The sequence below is a fragment of the Branchiostoma lanceolatum genome, chromosome 18, assembly GCF_035083965.1.
Source record: "Branchiostoma lanceolatum isolate klBraLanc5 chromosome 18, klBraLanc5.hap2, whole genome shotgun sequence".
NCBI classification, from domain to species: domain Eukaryota; kingdom Metazoa; phylum Chordata; class Leptocardii; order Amphioxiformes; family Branchiostomatidae; genus Branchiostoma; species Branchiostoma lanceolatum.
The window spans coordinates 5,910,657-5,931,791 of NC_089739.1; the positions used below are offsets into that span (position 1 = coordinate 5,910,657).

Consider the following 21,135-nt stretch of genomic DNA (forward strand, 5'->3'; position numbering starts at 1 on the left):
CCCCCGAGTCTCCGGCTTGACGTTCCACCCGAGAGTACGTCCCTAACCGAAGCTAGGTACTCATTTTCTCCGAAATGACGAAATACGTGTTGACTAGCTTTCCCAAGGGTTCAAGGCTGGGGCTTGCTAGAGATTTGAACCCCCAGAACCGGTCAACAAATCTAGCTGCAAGAACAACTTGCCACCTCAGCAAAATCTCCCAGAATAATTAGACTACCATTTGCAGAAAAACAAAACCTCTCACGTACTTGCATGCCTTTCATATGATGTCAAAAGTTACATTACATATTCAGAGTAATTCTCCTATTCTTAATATCATCGACTGTATAACCAGTGCCTGTCTGTACAGTACAAATGTCTCGACAGGAGCGGTCTGTCCGTATCTCTCCGGCGGGGCCCGGGGGCGAGAGAACCGGCGGACCGCAGCCCCAGACCCCCTCGAGCTCCAGGCATCAGAGTGGTGCGAGCGGCAGTCAGAACCGTGAAGCCTATGAGAATTGGGCAGAGTTCGACGCGTATACAGACCCGTATAAAAAAACCGAGGAGGTGAAACTACGGAAGCTCCTGCCACTTTAAGTGGGAGCTCGGCTGCGCCAAGCTAAAACAGGGAAAAACGCAGACCAAGAGGGGACTGATCACAGAGACATCAATGTCAACGTACATGATGTACCGGACATGTCATCAGGTGAATGACAGATTTCCTTGTAAACTCGTGCAATGGGTCATCCAGATGTGATGAAGATCCTTGTTGGGCAGGAGGGAGCGGTGAATCGTGGACTTATAGGCTACGCTGCAGGGGGTGGAGGCGGCACGTTTAAACCACCATGCGGGATGTGCCAGCACTACTAGTACATCTGGCCAGGCTGGATTCCAACCTAAGAATTGTATATCCTGCTTGGGTACGTGTCGCACTAAAATGCAACGACGGGAAACATGGAAGGGGGCTCCTTAACAATGGTGGCAATGGATTGTATCTTGGTGGCACAGGCGTCGGGAGGGCACAGGCAAAAAAGTGTGGAGAAGGTGGAGATGCTTTTGTTAATGGCGGACAGGGTGGAAAAGGGTGCTGTCGTGGCGAAGATGGCGGCTTTGGTGGCGGAGGGGGAGCTTGCCGGGGGGCAGGTGGAGGGGTTGGATACTCAGGAGGGAACGGGGGGTATAATAATGTCAGGATTTGTGGGGTTTCGGAGGGGGAGGATCCTACAACTCTGGCACCAACTGCCGGGGTGACAATGGGGCAACGATGGTCCTGGTCATGTGGTGATTACTAAGATTAACACTTGATTATTCAGAATCTAAACTGTTTGTCAGCTAGAAATTTGGACTCACTGGACATATCAACTAAATAGCTCAGTTCTCTTCCTCTATCTGATCCAATCGCTTTACACGCGTGATTTTAAGCACGTATGACGTCAGCAATGTGCCAAAGTCATATTGGAAGTCGATATCATCCCCCGTCACGGTTGAAAGAAGGTTGGTGCTGATAAAGTAGTATTAGAAGCCCACTGTGTGTTCTACTGCGCAGTGGTCTGGAAACCCTGCACATGCAATAAGTCTTTTATTGAAACACCCTGCGTAGAGTGATGACTATCATGATAATTGTAGATGACAGTGTTTAATATCGTTGTTGTTGTTTTCTATACATTGTACTTTGAAAGAAAACCATTGTAGTTGTGATTAGCAGATACTGGATAACATAACTTAGCTTTGTACATAATATCAAGCTGCACTAGTTTCAAGGAAAGAAGGAAAAAAAGCTTCCCAAAATATTCAATTTTGAGAAAAGATATACCTGAATGCAAGTTGCAATGTCTAAATTAACTCAATTGTACGGCCACCAATAGTAATCAAACGCAGACATGACGTATGATGTAAGTTTGTCTGTGATTGGTTACATTGAAAATCTGTAATAATCGTGCTGAGGATACGGCTGTCCAGTACAGCGCTAATTTATGTAATCAAATGTTTCGTTTTCAGTGCAAAGCAAAAGATGAGCTTAAAACTGACATTCAGCGATACGAATTCCAAGTTGTTCATCTAAAAATTAAGCGTTGCATGACTTTACTTCTAGTGAATTTTAATAATGTGAAATGAGTTTCTAATCTTAACAGTTATTTTTCTTTGCACGTCATTATTGTCTAAAGAAAAGTTCAGTGGCATTTTATCAAGCATTACTCTATTCAGAGGAAGAATATAAGAAAATATAATTCACTTCTGTTAAGGTAAGTTCTATCTGATTAAGAAAAAATGTACTGAGGTTTACCCACATTGAGCTATTAGTATCGTTCTTTTTCAAAACATATTAAGCATACTGATAGAAAAGACTATATAACTAGTATATATTTGACTAGCCATCAGCTATAATGATAAAACTGCAAAGTTACATACACTTCACAAAATACCGTCCTTTTGCATACCTGAAAGCATGCCTGAAGCCCCATCTTTTTACTCCAGTGAAAAAAAAGAAACTTATACTTTAAGGTGCGTTTAAAGAACGAATAACATGCAGTGAAAATCTATTTTCCTCCATATTATAGGACTCTTTGTGGCTTTCCGTGTACTATGTGAATGATTTTATGTCGTAGGTGGATTGGCTGATGAGACAAAATTAAATGATATTTCAGCATTCATTTCTTGCTCAAGAGACACAAAGAATCACTAATATGACTTAATTATCAGTATCTCATAGACAAATTTAAGACTTTAAAGAGTCGTTTTTTAGCCGTGTTTTGCGAAACACTTGCCAGCAAATGCTACTTTTTGTCCTCTTTTGTACTACGCAGTTCATGTAGAAACTTTAAGATAACTAATATTTGCACTGTTTAAAGTTATAATAGAGTCCATTCCAAGTCACCTCGAGGGATTTTGCTGTCAACATTTATTTTACGAAATTAATGCTTTTAATTCTTCTCAATTATTTGTCTGGTTGTGTAAGACTGTAAATATTTATGATATGAAATATGGTATTCACATTTAGTTGTGGCATTTTGTAAATGGGTCAGTGGGCTGGGATGAGAGCGCGATTCAAACAATCCTGAACAGGCAAGTTTTACTGGGCGTCATACATACAAAATATACATCTACATCTACATTTCTTTAACCCCAAATAGCCCCTTCAGGGGCAAAGTAGGGGGGGTTGAGGTCCCAGGCTAAGGCGGGCAGGCCTCCAGTCAGATGGCTTACCACAAAAGAGCCGCAAGTGGGCAGCAGTGAAATCTAAGAAGATGCAGCAGGACCGGATTAGTGCCTGCTTCTGTAGGGTAATAACCAAAATCTGCCATTTGGAAAATGTTGCAAATAGTTCTGAATATAATGTGTAAAAGAATCACGTATTTGATTTGATCATTAGTACACGTGGGACACAGATATTTCTGGTGTCGTGACCTATAGCACGTAGATGTTTAATAAATGCTCTAAATAAAAAGATTTTTATGCAATCACTTTCAAAATGTTTCCAAGACATGTAGATTAATTCCAAGATATTCAAATTTTCATTTTTGAATTTCTTTAGATGTTAAGAGCTATTGTGATTTAATTGTGAAATTATTCAAAATCATCAAAAATATCATTTGAAATGCGGTGACTTTGAGTGGACTCTAATCAACTAGACTTTATCTGGCATGGAAACAAGCCGCTGTATTTATTTCTAAGACATTTTTGTTGTAGAACCCAGACGTAGAGCTTATACATTTCTACCATGTTTATACATTTGGCCTAGGACAGGAATTAAAAGAGAAAAAACGGGTCAACTAGATCTATATCTTTTTTTTTGTGTTTCTTTCTTTTTTTCTTAAATATATACGATCTGGCAAACACCGAAACTTAACTAAATGCATGCCTTCGTCGTGATTGTGACAAAGCTAGAGAATGATAGTTTCCGTTTTAATGATATAGTTTCTTTTCGGTCAACAACACTCATATGTCCTTCTAAACGGACAGATAAAAAAGTGGAGTCAACAAGACTAGCACTATCGTGGCTCTTCCGGAGGCACCAAGAAGGATCATTACTACTGGCTTAATGATATTTTAGGTGCAACATTTGTATCAATTGTTGTTGCAAATTAATACCCTTTTTACGTTACAACTTTCAGAGAATTTTTGGCAACGCCTCAGGGTCAAGCCTAATAGCATATTGTTTTTAAATCAATCAATCAATGAACCGGTAGACATGTTTCTCTATAAAGTTCTGTTTCTGCCTTTAGTTTTATTTTCACCCGAAAACACCACTACCCTTTTCGGTCCGTCCTAGATACACTTAGATCTATTTTAGTCCAAATGACCTCCTCACACCGTGCTCTCACTGAGGTTCGAACCCTTCTTCTTCGCCTCTTTTCCTTCCTCTGCTTCCACCAGTAGTGTTTCTTTCTTCTTAAGGGGGATGACGCGTTGTGCCTCGTACGACTTGATGTACAGGTAAGCCCCCAGCGTGATCGCAGCGATCACAACTACCGACGCGATGGCAGCTGCGATTATGTTGGCAGTTGGGATTTTTTCAAGGTCTGCCAAATCTTGAAAATAAAAAGAAAATGAAACAATATAATAAGAACGTAGTAGATCAATGTATATATAAAGCAAAACAAGGTGATGAAAGATGAAATAAGATGAAAGTATTGATACTAAAGTAAAGTTAGATGGTACAAAAAAGACATCCTCTGTCTCTCCCTATCTTTGTCTTTTGTAAGTATAAATAAAACATTAAGACGTATTGTGAAAATTATGTGACCGTATTATTTTAATAGACCGTCAATCTAGTAACAGGAAGTGAGTGAGAAAGATGTTGTAACCGCAAAGAAAGAGGCTGCTAATAGATTCACAAGGAGGTATTGGTTTTGAGTTTTTTTGTTTGACAATTTGTCTTCGCTGTAATATGGTTTCCATATGCCAGTCACTTTCACCGTAGAGTGACGGGAAGTATTCAATGACCACATGGAATGCTAACTTATATCTTATTTGCATACTTTATGGCCTGCATTTAGACAGTAAGACATATGAAAACTCTATTGTGAAGACTTACTTTGTTCACAGTAGTCGCCAGTGTACTCGATGGAACACAGACACATGTAGCTCCTGTTGCCACTGACACAGCGGGCGGCGTTCTGGCACTGGTTTTGCAGACAGTAGTCTATTTCTGCAAAAGTATAAAAACATTCTAATACATGTTGACAATGTTGATTGGTGGCAAAAGGCAGTTGATATTTAAAGAGAGGCTATGGTTTTCTGTGAGTGTCTGTGTACTGCTCCTGTACAAATTGTCCTGGGTTTTACTTCCTTTTTTATTACACAATATGGTGTATGGGACAAAACGTATTTCGAAGAGGGAAATGTGAAAATAGTATGTAAGCACCATTAAGCTTCCCATTTATGCAAAGTAGATATGTAAATCAAAATCTCATTCCTTACCCAGTTCGTCCTCGCAGTGTTCTCCAGCGAATCCAAATCTGCAGTCACAGACGTAGTAGTTCATGAAGTCGTAGCACGTTCCCCCGTTCATGCACGGGTTGGACTCACATTCGTCGATTTCTGGATTAGATTTAGGGAAGAATTGAAAATTGAAAGTACTCATCAGGACATGTTTTAACGCGAGTAAAAAAACAATTTTGCTCGTCGTAGTAGGTTGTAGGTAAGGCAGTTGATTGTTCTTAAATTTGTAATCAATCACAAGATAAAAGATTCTGCGTTTCCTTTGCATCTTCCCGTACACTAATAAGTTGGGTCCAAATATTTTATAACCTTAGTAGGCTTCTTCATGATTTCGCAATATTGCAATCATGAGTTGTAATTTATCTTTCATCAGCTAGATAAGAGGACACGAAATTAGATTTTCTTACAAACATGTTTGCTTTTGAATTCATTTGTACATTTTTGCGATTCCAGATCAAATGCGGTTAGGTCTACATGTTTTGCCATATAAACGTGAGAGACAAATGTTTCTCGGTCCGAGATTCAGATTATTGTAAAACAAATTATAGACATCTTAAAACTTTAGCGGGAATCCTTCTGATTCCCCAGTCAGCTTACCTGTTTCGCAAAAGGTTCCGGTAAAACCGTCCACGCAGGCGCACTCCAGTCCTCCGTCTGTGTTCTGACACGTGCCCCCATTCTCACACGGCTCTGAGAGGCATTCGTTCGTCTCTGTGGGGACCGAAAAGGCGAGAAGTTTTTAAGAACCGACTTACATGTGTGTGTCTTCCTGTTTTTTTCACGGCTTTCTTAGATAAGTATAGCTATTCATTTTGTACATGTTCTCATATTCAACACACATTGCGTTGATATATATGTAACATACTTTACTTAGAATAAGGAATATATATTGACATGATCACAGGATTCAAGATGGCGGACGGCCAAAAAAGGGCATCGTTTGAGTCTGATTCTATTTCAAAGTGTAAAACTATTTTATCCCAAATAACTATTTTTGCCTTACATAGCACTGTGTATGTAAACACATTGACAAAGTGGAGAATATTGTATATCAAGAAATCTGGACTTTTTACTGACCTTCTTCACAGTTTTCTCCATGGAATCCATCCGCGCACTGGCATTCATAGAATCCCACATCGTCCACACAAGTTCCGCCATTTTGACACGGGTCCGACTCGCATTCGTCTATCTCTAAACAAAACATAAACACAGACAAATTCACATCATGTGGCGTCAGGGTTGAACCTATCTGTCTAATTGGTTGATAGTAGCCATGTGATCTTGTTACTAACGGACTGTTCTTGGAAGAGACTGAGACGATTATTGACGTCAAAAAACAACATTCAAAACCGAATGCAATTCAGTCTAGACTAGTTGTCAAGTGTCACGACTGTGACGTCACATCCGTGACGTTATACTGACCTGTCTCGCAGTTCACCCCAATGTATCCCCTCGGACAGACACACAGGAAGGTTTGGAAGCCGTTACGACAGGTGCCGCCATTCTGACAGGTTTCTGGGCTACAGTTATCAACTTCCTCTGAAGAAATGAAAAGATAAAAACTCAAATTAAAATCTTTGAACAAGCAAAACTTTGAAGAAATAACCTAACATCAGCAACAAGTGTTGTTCTACTCCTTATGCATACATATCAGTGACCTGAAACAAAGGTGAACTGTAATTTTCGACACAAAAATAACCCAAACGTTTTTACTGTCAAGTGAACTGTGTTCTACCAGCAAAACTTGTCGTCACAGCAGCGGTGGATTGCTCACTCCTTGATAAAGATATAGAGTTTGACTTGGACAGTCGATCGAAAATCGGAGTAAGTCTACATTTGTGTAGGAAATTACTCTTCAACTTTGTTATAACAGTTGAATCTTCCAGCTAAGAATCTATGTGGTGTACTTCATGCAACTAAAAGGTATTTTTTGGAGAGAAAATAATGTAATACAGACTGCTTTGGGACCTCTTACCACATTGGTCAATGTTACAGTACTCCCATCTCTTCGCGAAGCTGGTCGTGTAGCACCAAGGGCGTGGCTCGTTGTCAGGGTTACGGCAGTAGTTTTCCTATATAATGTAAAAATACGCCAGAACTTATTACTTAAAGTCTCTGTTTTTTATACAACATCCCATTCATTTTGGTAAAAATGTCGAGTAGTACATAAAACAGATAATGTTCTTTTCATGCCAATTCGAGTTAGGTTCTACGTAACCTTTGTTTTAATTAGATTTACTTTCTGCACTGAATTCAACATGTGCAAATCATCGATCTATCGCGGCACGCGGCCGACTTTACTTGAATATAGCTCGAAAACAAAACTAAAACGAAACTAATGACATCTACATTTAAAAGATGGCTCCGTTCCTGAGATGTCGCGAAAAAAAAACTTGCCTGAAGCATTGGGGTCCGTTCGATATTGAAACCATGCTGCCAAAGATTCTGGGAGCTCGAGAACAAAACTAAAACGAAACTAAAGAAGTCTAAATTTAAAGGATGGCTCCGTCCCTGAGGCTTCGCCAAAAAGCAACTTACCTGAAGCATTGGGGTCCGTTCAACATTAAAGCCATGCTGCCAGGGGTTCTGGGAGTCCCACCTCTGACAAGTGTAGCCGCTCTCAGTGGTGAAGACCGGTCCTTGATACGTCACGCCATTGTCCACCATACAGGCTGGGGAGGGCGGAGGTCACGCCATTTTCAACTTAAAAATGCATCATTTTTCATTGGTTCTCTAAGGTCACGTGACAATACTAAATGGGTCAGCCATTTTGAAGAAGGCTAAATCTTGTCCTTTTTGTTTAGGAGATTCCATCCCTGTCAAAGTGAGTTAATGGTAATGTAGATTTACAAATGTTTGTCTTAACATGCCCGGAAATAAGATATGATCAGGCTAAAATTGCGAAATTTGTTCTTTTCAATAAGTACCCGTGTATCATAAATAAGAATGGCCATACATTTGAAACGCTATTAGTAGATAATGTTTAAAAAAATGTTCACATCATTCTCAACGTAAAGAAAATGCGACATTTCCTCGTGGCTTATGGCACGTATCTGTACGGTCAATGAGTACAAAAAGTTGTCGTCACCTTTCTGGCACGAAGGCCCCATGTATCCATCCGCGCATCCGTTGGGACATTCCCCAGTGATGGCGTCACAGGGCAGGTTCAGCCTACAGCGGCAGGTCTGGGTACAACCCGCACCGTAGGTACCCCTCGGGCAGGCTAACGTTTCATTGAAAAAACGATAAACTTTAACATGATGGAATGTAGCCAACACTTGATTATAAAAAAAAACATGTACAAAAGAAATGTAGGGAGCCTTTTTTTAAAGGCAAATATATATATCTGGTTACGTAACGTAACATAACCAATTTACGTCCGATTTATTCAAAACGTATCTATCTTAAAATCGCACGGACAGAGCCAAATGTTAAACCCATGGTCAGCAATATCAGCTCTTCTAAAAAGAAAATGCATGGTCTGTAAGTTTTTCTCCGCCTATTTAACGCCGTGCGAGCATGTATTTATACTTAGGTATATGATGAAGAATTGTGCTAGGGTAACCCATTATCGTCCACCTCGGTCTTTTCCCTTCTAGCGCTATGCTGGAAAAACATAGACAAGATAAAAATGCACAGTAACTGTCTAAAGTAGTCTGCAGACAAATGATTATAAAATCACTATGACAAATGATTATAAAATCACTATGTCTGTCCGGCCACTTGCTTAACGCGATGGAAAAAAACAATGTGTATTTGTAAATTCCCTCCACATGCGCGGCACGTGGCGTTCACGTGGTAAACGCATGGCCATTATGTTTTGCTGTGCAAAAATTAAAGAGATGGCTAAGGATCATTCTTATGATGTTCTTTATTGCTCATGAGAACAGGCTTTGGCATAATACACCGCGACATGTGGACATGAGCCAAACCGGACGTAAATAGGTTCTGCACGTAAATAGGTCATGTTACGTTAGATGAAACAACATCTCTAGTTACATCCATATCAATCCCTCTTCATATTATCACTGATGTAATTTGCAATTTCGCAGAGAAACGGTGGAAATCAGCAAACTAATAGATAATAAGATTTTAGAAGGCATAATACGATTTCTTTTTTTCATTTCAACCAATCATCCAAGTAATCAACCGCTCAATTAATCAATCAATCAAAAATATATCAACCAATGAACAAACCGAACAACGTTGGTAAACATATCCTACATCATTGGTCAGTCTACAGCTACAAGACTTATTTTATTCCATCGTTTATTTTCATATATTTAGCATATATAAGATACAAGTGAAAACAATGATAAAACCATAATACAAATGTGCAAGGGTCGCCGAAAGCTTGCATGCTTATATGCTGGCCACCCTTGTAATTGCGATTACAGCATGAATGAAATCAAGAAAATTAAGTAATACATATTAAAATATCAATTCTGATAATGAAACTAAATATGAGTGAAACGTACGTTCGTTGCAGCCGATTCCAGTGAACCCGGGAATGCAGGCACAGCCGAACGGGTCTGGGACACAGAACAGTTTCCCCATGCAGGCGGACACGTCTTCGGCGATGTCGTCACAGGCCTTCCGACACTCGTAACCGAACCTGCCCGGTCCGCAGGCTATCGAGAGACCATAAGAGATTAGCAGTTATGCCCTTTGACCCTTTACAGAAGTCAGGTGCCCAGAGTGATTGGTTAGGCACCCTGAAAAAAACTTTAAAATGACCACAACATATTTGTAGTTAGGCCCTTTGACCCTTTACATTAGTCACGTGCCCAGAGTGATTGGGTTAGCTACCCTGAAGAATGCCATTGGCTTATTATGCATTGAACATGGACCATTCACTCAACTTGAAAGCAAACTATCGTGCTTGCATTTTTGGCGAAGCTTCAGGAGCGAGCTTAATGGTGTATTTATACGTCCGCCGATTGCCAGGAATTTCAGGAATTGCACAGGAATTTCTGTAATCCGTCCACGCAATCTCTGTGGACGGGGAGGTGGAATCGCCCACCTGTCACTCAACACCCTGTTAGCAGATCTGGAAAGTAGATCTACCATGCGCCAACAGATGACCTACTTATTCAAAGTCTCCTACGATAAAAACCTGTAGAAGCATGGAATGACGGTAAAACTTACCGATGTCACAAGTTTCCCCGTAAAATCCGGGCGGGCACACGCACTGACCGGTCTTGTCGTCACACCAGCCGCCGTTATAACACTCGTTACAATCCATGAAACATCCGCGAGACCACTTTCCTGCTGCGCAGTCTGATGAAATAACGACAAGCATGAAATTGGGTCATTTTACGTATTCTTGTCACGAAATCTAGAAAACATATCTTTAAAGATAAACAAGTCAGATTGATAAGCTTTCTAGGGTACAAAAACAACATTTCAAACTGGCAGTTTTGCCATTTGATATCGGAATGCCACCGCTCCTAAGGCGTTGCCAAAAACTAACATTTACCTCTTACGATGACCCGGGTGAGCGCACCCTTCTCCTTGTACCCCTCGTGGTAGCAGTGGTAGGTTCCAGACTCAGCCGCAGTGGCCGATTGCAGACTGACTTCACTGCTGGCGAAACCGTTGACCAGCGGTTCTCCGTTAAAGTCCCAAGACAACTGAAGGAAAAAAAGTTCAAGATGTTTTCTTTGATACGTAGAGTACTACTGTACGATTTTGTTATGGTCCCTTTGGTACAGGTTCGCGAAAAGTGAAAGCTGTTTTACACTCATTGGCATCGACAGGCGCCGCCATCTTGGAATTCTGACACCTTCCCGTTGCCATCTTGTTTCCTTCCTAGACATAGGCCAGATAGTAGCAGGCTGCCGAGTAATATCATGGGTTACATGTTGGCGCCTCCGTATACCACCGAGTTGTAGAATATCATTAAAAACATATTTTATATGCATTTATGCTCAGTTCAATTAAGTTTACATTCTTGCTAATTGCTATTTGCTTTTTGAATCCTTGCATACAATATCCAGTCTATCAATTGTATAAGTTTTGTTCCTTAAGCTTGTATTTGATTTATTTGTATCTAATGTAAATGGACTCCAGGAAGAATAGTGTAGGATTTTTAATAATTGAACACTAATGGATATCTGAATTAAACAAACGTAAATTCCTGACACAAATAGAATTCAAAAACAACATACAACGTTCACTCCTGCAAATTACGTGCAATTTATGTACAGTTTTTCTCAGGCATAAAGTGCAGTTAAACGCGACCATATTTGTAACTAAGCAAGAACATATCTCTAGTTCAAAATGCCTTGTTTCTTAAGATGATAAAGAAAGTCATTACATGGTTGTACAACTAACCGATGCTCCTGACGGGGTAGAAAACTCGTTCATTTTGATCACGATCTCCTCCCCAGCGTTAAACGTCTTGGTGTACACTTCCGGTCTCACCGTGGCTGTAAAATAATTCATAGAGTATTCAAGGTTTCACATGTTTGTAAAAACGAATAAGTAGTTAACATTAAGTCATATCGAATGCTGGACAAGTGAAAAGAACCCTATGAGGTTCATACAAGGTCTCCCATCTGATATAACATTCCGAAAATTGTCGACAGAAAACGGTCACGGCTTAATTGTGGGGTGATTATTGGGAGGTACTAATATAAAAATACTCCTTTTTCTGCTTGTTTCTGCGCTCTTTTTTAACGCCCAAGGTATGAAATAATGATGAAATGTGCTAATATGGGGAAGTGAATTTCAATTTCATACAGATCACATTATCAAGAATATTTCCAGTTTTACCCCCTTAAATCTCTTAGGGCACCTTTAAGAATGTGAACGCACCGTCGGCAGGCATCTTGACGGTGTTGATGCTGGCCGTGAAGGAGGCACAGTTGTACGTGCCCAGTCGGTTGAACCCGTCCGTGGGATGGGGCGGCAGGATCATCATCTTCCCCGGCCACTCCTCGGGGGTGATGTCGCCTGTCGTGGCGTTCTGGGGAAGTCTGGCGAAGACAGGAAATCATTAAAACCTCCTTCATACTTCTATATATATACAAGTATATACAAGTCCGCATGAGTTGCGTATGAATATGTTTTTCGTTTAGGTTTAGGTTAAGTTTGCAGTCATTTCTTTGGTTAGAAAACAAGGCTGCGCAACGGTCATAGTATTCCCCGCAAACTTTACCTGAACCATAAAAAAATGAATGCGCAACTCATACGCACATGAATAGTGCAGCGTAACGTTAATATATAATTTCGCATATGTAGTTTTAAGATTGCATGTATACTATATGCCAATATGCAATTTTACATGTAATAGGAAAAAAATATTCTTAGCACACATGCCATGGGTTCAGGTCCGGATTTATAAGTCCAGACCTGAACCCATGGCATGTGTGCTAAGAACCTGAACCTCTGGATCTAAATCTGGACCTGAACCTAAAGCAAAATAAGTATTGTAGGCTCCTAGGGTACCTCGTTGTATTCAGACGAATAATACAATCAAAACTCATAGAATGCTTTTCTAAGTTCTTAGTTACCACTATAACAAGTACAAAGACACTTTAAACAAGAGTTCAAAGATTTCACGCCCCTGTGAAACACTATGTTCTCACTAACTTCCTGCCACGCTACTGACAGCGTATCCAAATAACTACGGACACACAGTGTATATAAAAAAAAGGCTACAGGAACACAAGAACACATAAGGAGACACAGAGCAATCACAACCTCCGTACACGGAAGGGGAAAATCAGGACAACTTACAAAAACTCGTCCACAGCAGAGAAGGTGACGAACTCGCCCGGCTCGTCTGTGACGCACTTGATGTATGACGTGTTGATGGGGTCCATCAGGGGGCTCTGGTTCACCACGGTCAGCGCCACGACAGGGTCTGGGGGGTGGGGGGGGGGGAGGTCAAAAACAAAGGTCAAGGTAATTTATTCTCAAATAAACAGCTATCAACCATATCTGTTGCACATTACTGAGCTTTTGTCAGCATAATGATTTTTTTAAGAGGTAAATAAATTTATATTGTATCAGTGGGCTCTGGTTCACCACGGTCAGCGCCACGACAGGGTCTGGGGGGGGGGGGGGCAAGGTCAAAAGCAAAGGTCAAGGTAATTTATTCTTAAATAAACACTGTTATCAACCATATCTGTAGCACATTACTGAGCTTTAAGAATAAAAAAATGATATTGAATATTGCATCAGTGAGCTCCATATAGGTCACAACGGTAAGCACCAGGACAGAGTCTGGGGTGGGCAAGGGTCAAGAGCAAAGGTCAGGTATCTATTCCTGAATAAACTCTGACTCATATTGTATATCAAAGCGAGGGGTGCCCTTATAGCTATAGCTCTACTGATAGCAGCCTCACAGTTGAGCTCCTGGTTTCAATCAGTTGCTAACTGGGAGACCCCGTTAAAATCCTGGCTCAGAACTCGGTTAGGGCTGCACCCGTCTTTCGGAAGGGACGTAAAATGCGGGTCCAATGTTCGTTATGTTAAAGGGGAAGGGATAGCAACCCTTCCCCGTAAAGATATACTCTAATACTGAAACAGCTAGGAAACCTCCTTCCTTATGTGCCCTAGGCACTACAAGGGTATGAAAGAACGGACGAACAATTGTATCAGCGTTAAGCGCTGGAACAGGGCCTGGTAAGGTCAAGTGTGAGGTAGTCTGTATAACACAAACGCTCACTGTTAAGAGCACTATGAAGACTCTGGGACCTCTCAAGCGAGAGGGCTGCTAGAAGAAAAACTCAGTCAGGATGAGCGCCATAGCTTTAAAAGCCAATGTCATACATCATCGATTACTGTAACTTTGATAATTTTCCTGCTATCAGAGAATCATTGTTATTCGACCTATCGTCCTGTCTGCACTAGTTTCGCGATTCGGTAATATCATTTTGAATATTTGAGGCTTTTGGCATTTTAGGAAGTTTCTAGATAAAACAATAGGTTTACATGACGGTCAGAGACAAAATAGTCATAACAAAACCTGATAATAATATAGTTTTCCATGTTCACCTAATTCACCCCTTGACAAACACATAAAGAACATTTGGATGTATGAATCTACCTTCATAACATTTCTCAAATATTCTGAGTTAAGTTCTGGCCAGTAGAGAAAAGGGAAACCTTTCATGTTGCCGCAAAGAGCTATACGTAAGAAAGTACGTACGAAAATGTACAAAACCACCAACATTAATCACAATTGTAAATTAGTATAAATGACACGAAGCACTCTTAAGCCTGACTCCCCAAGGGCACAACGCGGTGCCGTTGTCATGGTAACACATAAACAACATTCCGGCTGAGGACCAGTCGATGAGTCATGAAAGCCATTGAGGTAGAGAGAGTACCAGCAAAAAAAAGAGCTCTGTTCACCACTCCAGAAATGGAAACAAGAAATCGAAGATTCCATACCTAGCCCCGTAAATTATTTCGTTTTTGTAAATTCTTTAAGAAAATATAACACAACCAAGTCCATTTTACACATTACATGTCCCACTCTCGAGAACATACCATCCTTGGATTCCTGATTTTTGGCCATATGGCAACGTTTACTTCCTACCAGCCTGCTGGAGAAATTTGTATGCAGACCAGCTCAACCTTCGCATCCTGCCAGTCTGCCGTTACAACTCAGCCCAGGAACAAACTTGGACACACACCAAAACAATCAAACAGACCGAGAACAATACCTCGATTTTCACGGAGGTAAAAATCACTTCCAACGTGTTATCATGGTTGCAACGTGTTATCATGGTTGCAACAAACTACATTTTTAAGAAACAAAATGATTTGCATGTGTTAATTTGGTATTATAAAGTCAAAGGAAGAAAGACAGCCATAGATTCTTTTGGTAATGATATAACTATGCAATTCTTACTTAGAAACGCAGACAAAAAAGGTGGCACGTGTGCCGCTTGAACTATTGTGACACTTGTGTACTTTGATGCCCACATTCCAGTAAACAAAATGGCGCCCTTTGTAAACACGTGAGGACACTTCCCTTTAAATGAAGGGGATTACATTTTGATTGAAGTCTTCTCATCTTATCCGTAAAAAACAACGACAAATCCTTGATTATCTTATTTTGTTAATCACCATGTAGTAAAATTGAAAACATAGGATGGTGATTTGTTATCTACAAGGACGTCCAAACGATTGAAACCTTTTTTAGGTCAAGCTAGCAGTCTTCCTCCATATATAATCAAATGTGTTACTGGTCTTTGTCATCATTTGAAGTAGTTATGCCTCAAAGATTACGAATCATTGAGAGAGGAACCAAAAACAACGGCAAACGTTGATGAACGTGTTTGGAGCAAATTCCAAGTAGCATAGCAGGCAATAGCGAACCGATGTGTTATCATATATAGGACAGTTGACCATCTAAAAATAAGTCTTAGAATTCTATGAGGTACATTGGGAGCATTCTTTCACAACGCAAACATTCGTAGTTAATTGCTTGTTGTGGTGATCATTTTTTGTGTTTTAAGAGAAGCGAGACATGTTGCGACGTTTTTATAACAAATGTGTGATGTTTTGGAACACATGAGCACGGGGTGGTTAGCGCTAAAGCATCATAGCAACTAGCATCTACACATCGCAATGTCTAAGTTATGGTCAAGTATCACAATCCTGGAACTCCTCGCAAATTGTGTCTTTAATGCAATGGTTTTAAGGTTGAATTTTGTATTCTTTCGCCCGACCACACATCCTTTGTGTCAAGCGAAGCTGGTGTACCGCTCGGAATTCGTTTCATGTTCACCGATGTCCAATCGAATCTTCCGTTAAAGATCGTGGATAGATTTGCGTTAGGGTTTGATACGTTCGTTGTACGAGATGCAACTAAAACTTCCAATGTTTGCGCGTATCTTATTGTGTTGTCTTTATACATTTGTTTACTTAGGAATCATCTGATGAAAGGAGCAATGGACATTTGTCATCTAAACCGATCGTAGGAGATTTGACCCATTTTAAAAAATCGAGGTGATCAAATAAGTAAACTATACAGACCTTAAAACGACTTAACGAAGATTCTCCTAATTAAGTCAGAAGAAAAATATACAAAGGACTTGTCCTATATGATTGGCATGCTTGATGTCGATTTCGTGACGTCTCGTTGAATACGTGGCTGCCATTTCTGTTACATTGTGACAAATAACAACAACCAATCTGTCTTTATGTCAAATACCATACCACGATATGTGCCAAATTTCAAGTCAGCGCCGTACAAACAACAACCAATCTGTCTTTATGTCAAATGCCATACCACGATGTGCCAAATTTCATGCCAACATGAATCTAGAAATGTGAACTGATACCCATGAAGTTTTCTGTATTCTAGGAATACAAAGCGATGTCGACTCAAACATACAAATAGTGGAATGTTTTAAGAATGCGCTTACCTTCGACAACACTAAAAGGCTTTCAAACTTTTAAAAAAAAACGTCCTGTTTGCCTGGCACTGCTGCTGTCATGGGGCTTTGGTTTAAGAAAATATGTATACGATGCCTGCCTCATCTTTTTTTTCATAAACAAGAATAAATCACGTAATCAAAAGTAAATGAAAGTATACTTTACAATGGTATATTTCATGCGTGTTGACTAATGGTCATATTCATCTTAGGTACGATATTGATATTGTAGAATCTTTAAGCAGGCTGTGACAGAACCAACCGCCGAAAAGTATCTAAGGCAAACTTTCCATAACAAGACAGCTGGATTTTACAGGACATTTACAGTTGCACCCAAGAACGCCCTCAGATTGCGATTGTATGACGATAGCACGACGTATGTGACTCGGCCCTAACGTGACGCAAGTCTTTCCTATTTCATTTTTAGCATGACATTTTATTGCAAGTTCTTGCTGATAGGCTAATTGCAAGTACATGTAACATGAAAAGGACGGACAGACAATGGGAAACGGTATAGCATGTGACTACTCTAGTATAACTACTGACACTAAATTCTAACTTATCGGGCTCGACTTCTTTTTTCCGTTCGACTTCATTTTTATAGTAAAATAACGAATAAAATGTACTCACCTCTTCTTGAAATCACCAAGAAAGTAAAACAGAGCAAGATCTTCGTGATGGAACCGACCGAGCAGTATCTCCGCACCATCTTGTATTTCTCTTTACCATCCATGGCGGATGCCAGAAGTCCAAAGTTCGATTCCAACAACCGCAAATCCACTTTTTCACCAGCTTCCTCACCAAGAAAACTGTGAAAATTCGCACGACGCTCACAAAAGGTCAAAGACGTTGGTCTTCTTCAAAACCAGCCGCGCTGTTCGTACTTATTCCAGTTGGATGAACGATTCTAGAGTCTTGTAGTTTTTTCTAATGTCTGATACGGTGAAAAAAATATATGATTTGATTGCGCGCAGCGTCACTTGAGTGAAGAGGCAAGATCCGTGTTGGTGTGAAAAGAATCCAGCTCTCGTGGCAGCCCGTGAAAAGGTTGGTGCCTCTCGTGGTTCCTCTTCGCGAGGCTGTGGAGCATGTCCATCTGAGAGGAAGGTGGCGGCGCCAGAAGTGGTGATGGTTAGGGCATAATCTCCAAGCAGATGTGTTGCACATGTTTTGAACGTTTTTTTGTTGTTGTTTTTTTACTTTATCATTATTTACGTCAATCTGTAAATGTAACAGACATATATAAGGGAATGACTTACGGGATTTTTTACCGTGTCCCTCGGCCTTAATCGGAAATCTATTCCCTTTTGTTGGATAACAGTTGTCTTTTTAATCTAAGCTTAAACTACTAGTATATGTCTTGCCAACACAGGTGAAGTTTCATTCAAATATCATTATTTATGTCATTTCTTGTCTACTATGTGGTATCATCTAATATGTATGTGACTTTAGTAGTATTGTTATGCCCGAAATCAGCAATGCTGTTATGGCTTCCACGAGTGTTGCCATGTCAAAACTTCAATGAGATAAAAGTATTTCAAGTGATTCGTCTTTTTTTTTTCTTGGCACGTCTCTACACGGGACTTCTTTTTTTCTTCCTATTCTCCTTTTTAAAGACCAAGCAACACATAGTAACGTAATGTTTCGCCTCTATAGATATCCTTTGACAAATATCAAACTGTCTGCCAGCGACTGAAAGTAAGACTATAAGCTCAACTCTAGAAATCTGCATGTTTTGAATCTAATCAACTTACTTTTGAATTATGATTAATTTAGAAAAGAACATCTCCTTTAGATACCACGGATAGGAAATACAATGCTATGGCGTAGGAAAGACCAACTTTGATAAAACGTATATACTTAAAATCCGTTTTGATGTATTGTTCTGCATATGCTACAATGGATACTTAAATGGTCTTGCTTAGCTTTTCTAATAGATGGAACGAAGGCAAAAAATAAGTAAAACTAAAACAAACCAAGACCAAAATCGCGTGATTCACAAAGCTTGATCTATATGATATACAGGCAGATAGAAAAAACGTTATTCGTCAGAAATACTGGACGGGTTTTGAGTTCTGAAAGCCCACCAACACGAAGTAAATGTATTTTGTAGAGTTGCTTTCGTTATTGTTCAAAACATTGACTTGTGCGAAATTTGGTAAAAGAGATCAATACAAAACGGGAAATCCTAAACCCTTAATCCTATTATTGAACCTTAATCCCAGCTTATAACCATAATCCTGTAATCTTGATCCTCTACAAACAACCCAGCTACCGTCTCTGTGTTTTTTGGACAATCCGAGCGTAAGTTTCCAACGAAAAACAACTTCTTGTTTACCGGAACAGCCTTCTTTATCTTTGGCCATTCAAAATCTTTATTGCTACTTCTTCCAACGACAGCTGGCTCTTCTCTTAAGGTTCGTATCTTAACTTAATCTTAATGTTCAGCGTTTTTTTTTGTTGCCAACTTACCCTTGATAAAATACGTCACCTCTACAAACAAAATGACTGCGCCAGGAAAGTCATATCCTCAGTTTAATAATTCAGCTCCAAGTCAGATACAAGATGTACCTGGAAATCATAGTGTTGCCACCTAGTAAAAATCAATGCATAATGATTAAGATTCATCAAAACGAGATTTGCATTGATTGAGGCATTGCGCTATTTTGCCAATACTATTATTTTTTTTATTCTAAAAAAAAAAAACGTTTGCGATTTCAGGCGACAAATTGGCGCCGGTTTGCGCCACTTTGCCAATTCTCAAACACCTTTTTAGACCCTATCAATGATCGGCAAAGAAGTAAGCTTAAGGCCCAGTACAGTAAACGTTGCCGTTTGGGTCAGTAAATATTACATGACTCAGAAGCTAGAGTGTCTAATCGATCATCACCCTTTGACACGTCAACTACTTTGTTGACAACTTTGACCGCCATGCGCGAGAATGGACTTGGTATCTACAGTAGCAATGCCCTACCGACTCTTCAAGTTTTTCATCGCCATTTTAGGTGATGGAAATGCGTTCAGTACTGTTGGAAGAAGATAGACTTTGGCATATAGTTAAAAACTAATAATACCACACCTTCTCAGGAATTACATATTTGCTTGTCAAAATATATTTTCCTGCATCTACAGTTTGGCAAGCACTAGAACAATGTATAAATCGAACTGTAAGATATATAAAGAATAGAGTATATATATATATACATATATCACTAGCACTGTCACACGTTTAAGTATGATTCGAGCACATCAAAGTAGGATTAGTTTGCCACTCATAAGATCTAGATCATTTTAACGAATGCACCGAATTAATTTTAAACGGACAGATCTTTCTCAATTTCTATTCCCGTCTTCCCTTCGCATTCCATTTCTGCAAAACAAACGTAAACTGCATGGTTCGTTTTTCTTTCCGCAACGTGAGCGTTTATCGCAAGAAAATTTGATATATGCCAATGAGACAGTATGTGGTTGTACTTTTTAGTAGAGCACGTAGGTTATTCACCCCACTTGGAAATATTGGGCCTTGTCCACAATAACTGGGGCATCCGCTGTACTGTGGTTATCATAATGATCCTATTTCATACATTTCTATGATCAAGCAAAAGGGGCACCGGTGGTATAAGAACACACGATATATCCGTTTTCCTTAGGAACTGTATCAACGAGCACTTCAGACAACTTCCAGTGGGTTTCTGGCTAATCCCCTAAGTGTACTTGACAGGGAACTGGTGCCTTAAGTGCAATGTCAGAGCGAGACGAGCACAGATATGCGGTACGCTAAACCTTATCAAATTCCACTAATCCCCTCTTAGCTGATCCTTAACAAGAGTTCGAAGATCTTACGCCTCCATGAAATATTAGATTCTCGTTTATGCCCTTTTTAATTGTAGTTCATTGATCATGCAAATAAGGCTGATCTATTGCAAAGTCATCCCGGTAAGAAATTTCTCAATTTGACCCCCTATGCAAAAAACAGACTCTTCCACAGGCAACCCCATATGTAAGGGACCTTTCTAAAATACTTCCACTCAAAAAATGGATCACCCCAGTGCAAAATTGAGTTTAAAAATAATTAGTCCCTCCATGCAGGAATGGACTATTCCAGTGGCACCTCCACACAATATGGACCAGTCCAAAACCACATCCACTTAAACAAATGGAATCAAGCATAAGTACCCCAGTCCATAATATAATTGAGAAAATATCCCTCGTTCAAGAATTGACATGCTTAACATAAAAACAAAACCTTCCCGGAAATTAGTAGTCTCTTCCATTGACCCCATGAGGGATAGGAATACTTCTATCTGTTGTTTAC

The 21,135-nt window shown here is 39.9% G+C and overlaps 1 protein-coding gene across 1 annotated transcript; it reads right to left on the reverse strand.

The window, feature by feature from the left end:
• Positions 1 to 3,735: 3,735 nt before the first annotated feature.
• On the reverse strand, positions 3,736 to 17,763 carry LOC136423791 (fibropellin-1-like). The gene is made up of 16 exons (XM_066412104.1): positions 17,451 to 17,763; positions 13,165 to 13,291; positions 12,241 to 12,401; positions 11,758 to 11,852; positions 10,901 to 11,054; positions 10,570 to 10,701; positions 9,900 to 10,052; positions 8,510 to 8,644; positions 7,960 to 8,093; positions 7,397 to 7,493; positions 6,844 to 6,960; positions 6,499 to 6,612; positions 6,019 to 6,132; positions 5,401 to 5,520; positions 5,015 to 5,128; positions 3,736 to 4,508 (listed from the first exon to the last, which is right to left on the reverse strand). The coding sequence occupies exons 1-16, from the start codon at positions 17,551 to 17,553 to the stop codon at positions 4,285 to 4,287; spliced, it is 2,094 nt and encodes a 697-aa protein (XP_066268201.1). The 5' UTR covers positions 17,554 to 17,763; the 3' UTR covers positions 3,736 to 4,284.
• Positions 17,764 to 21,135: the final 3,372 nt, after the last annotated feature.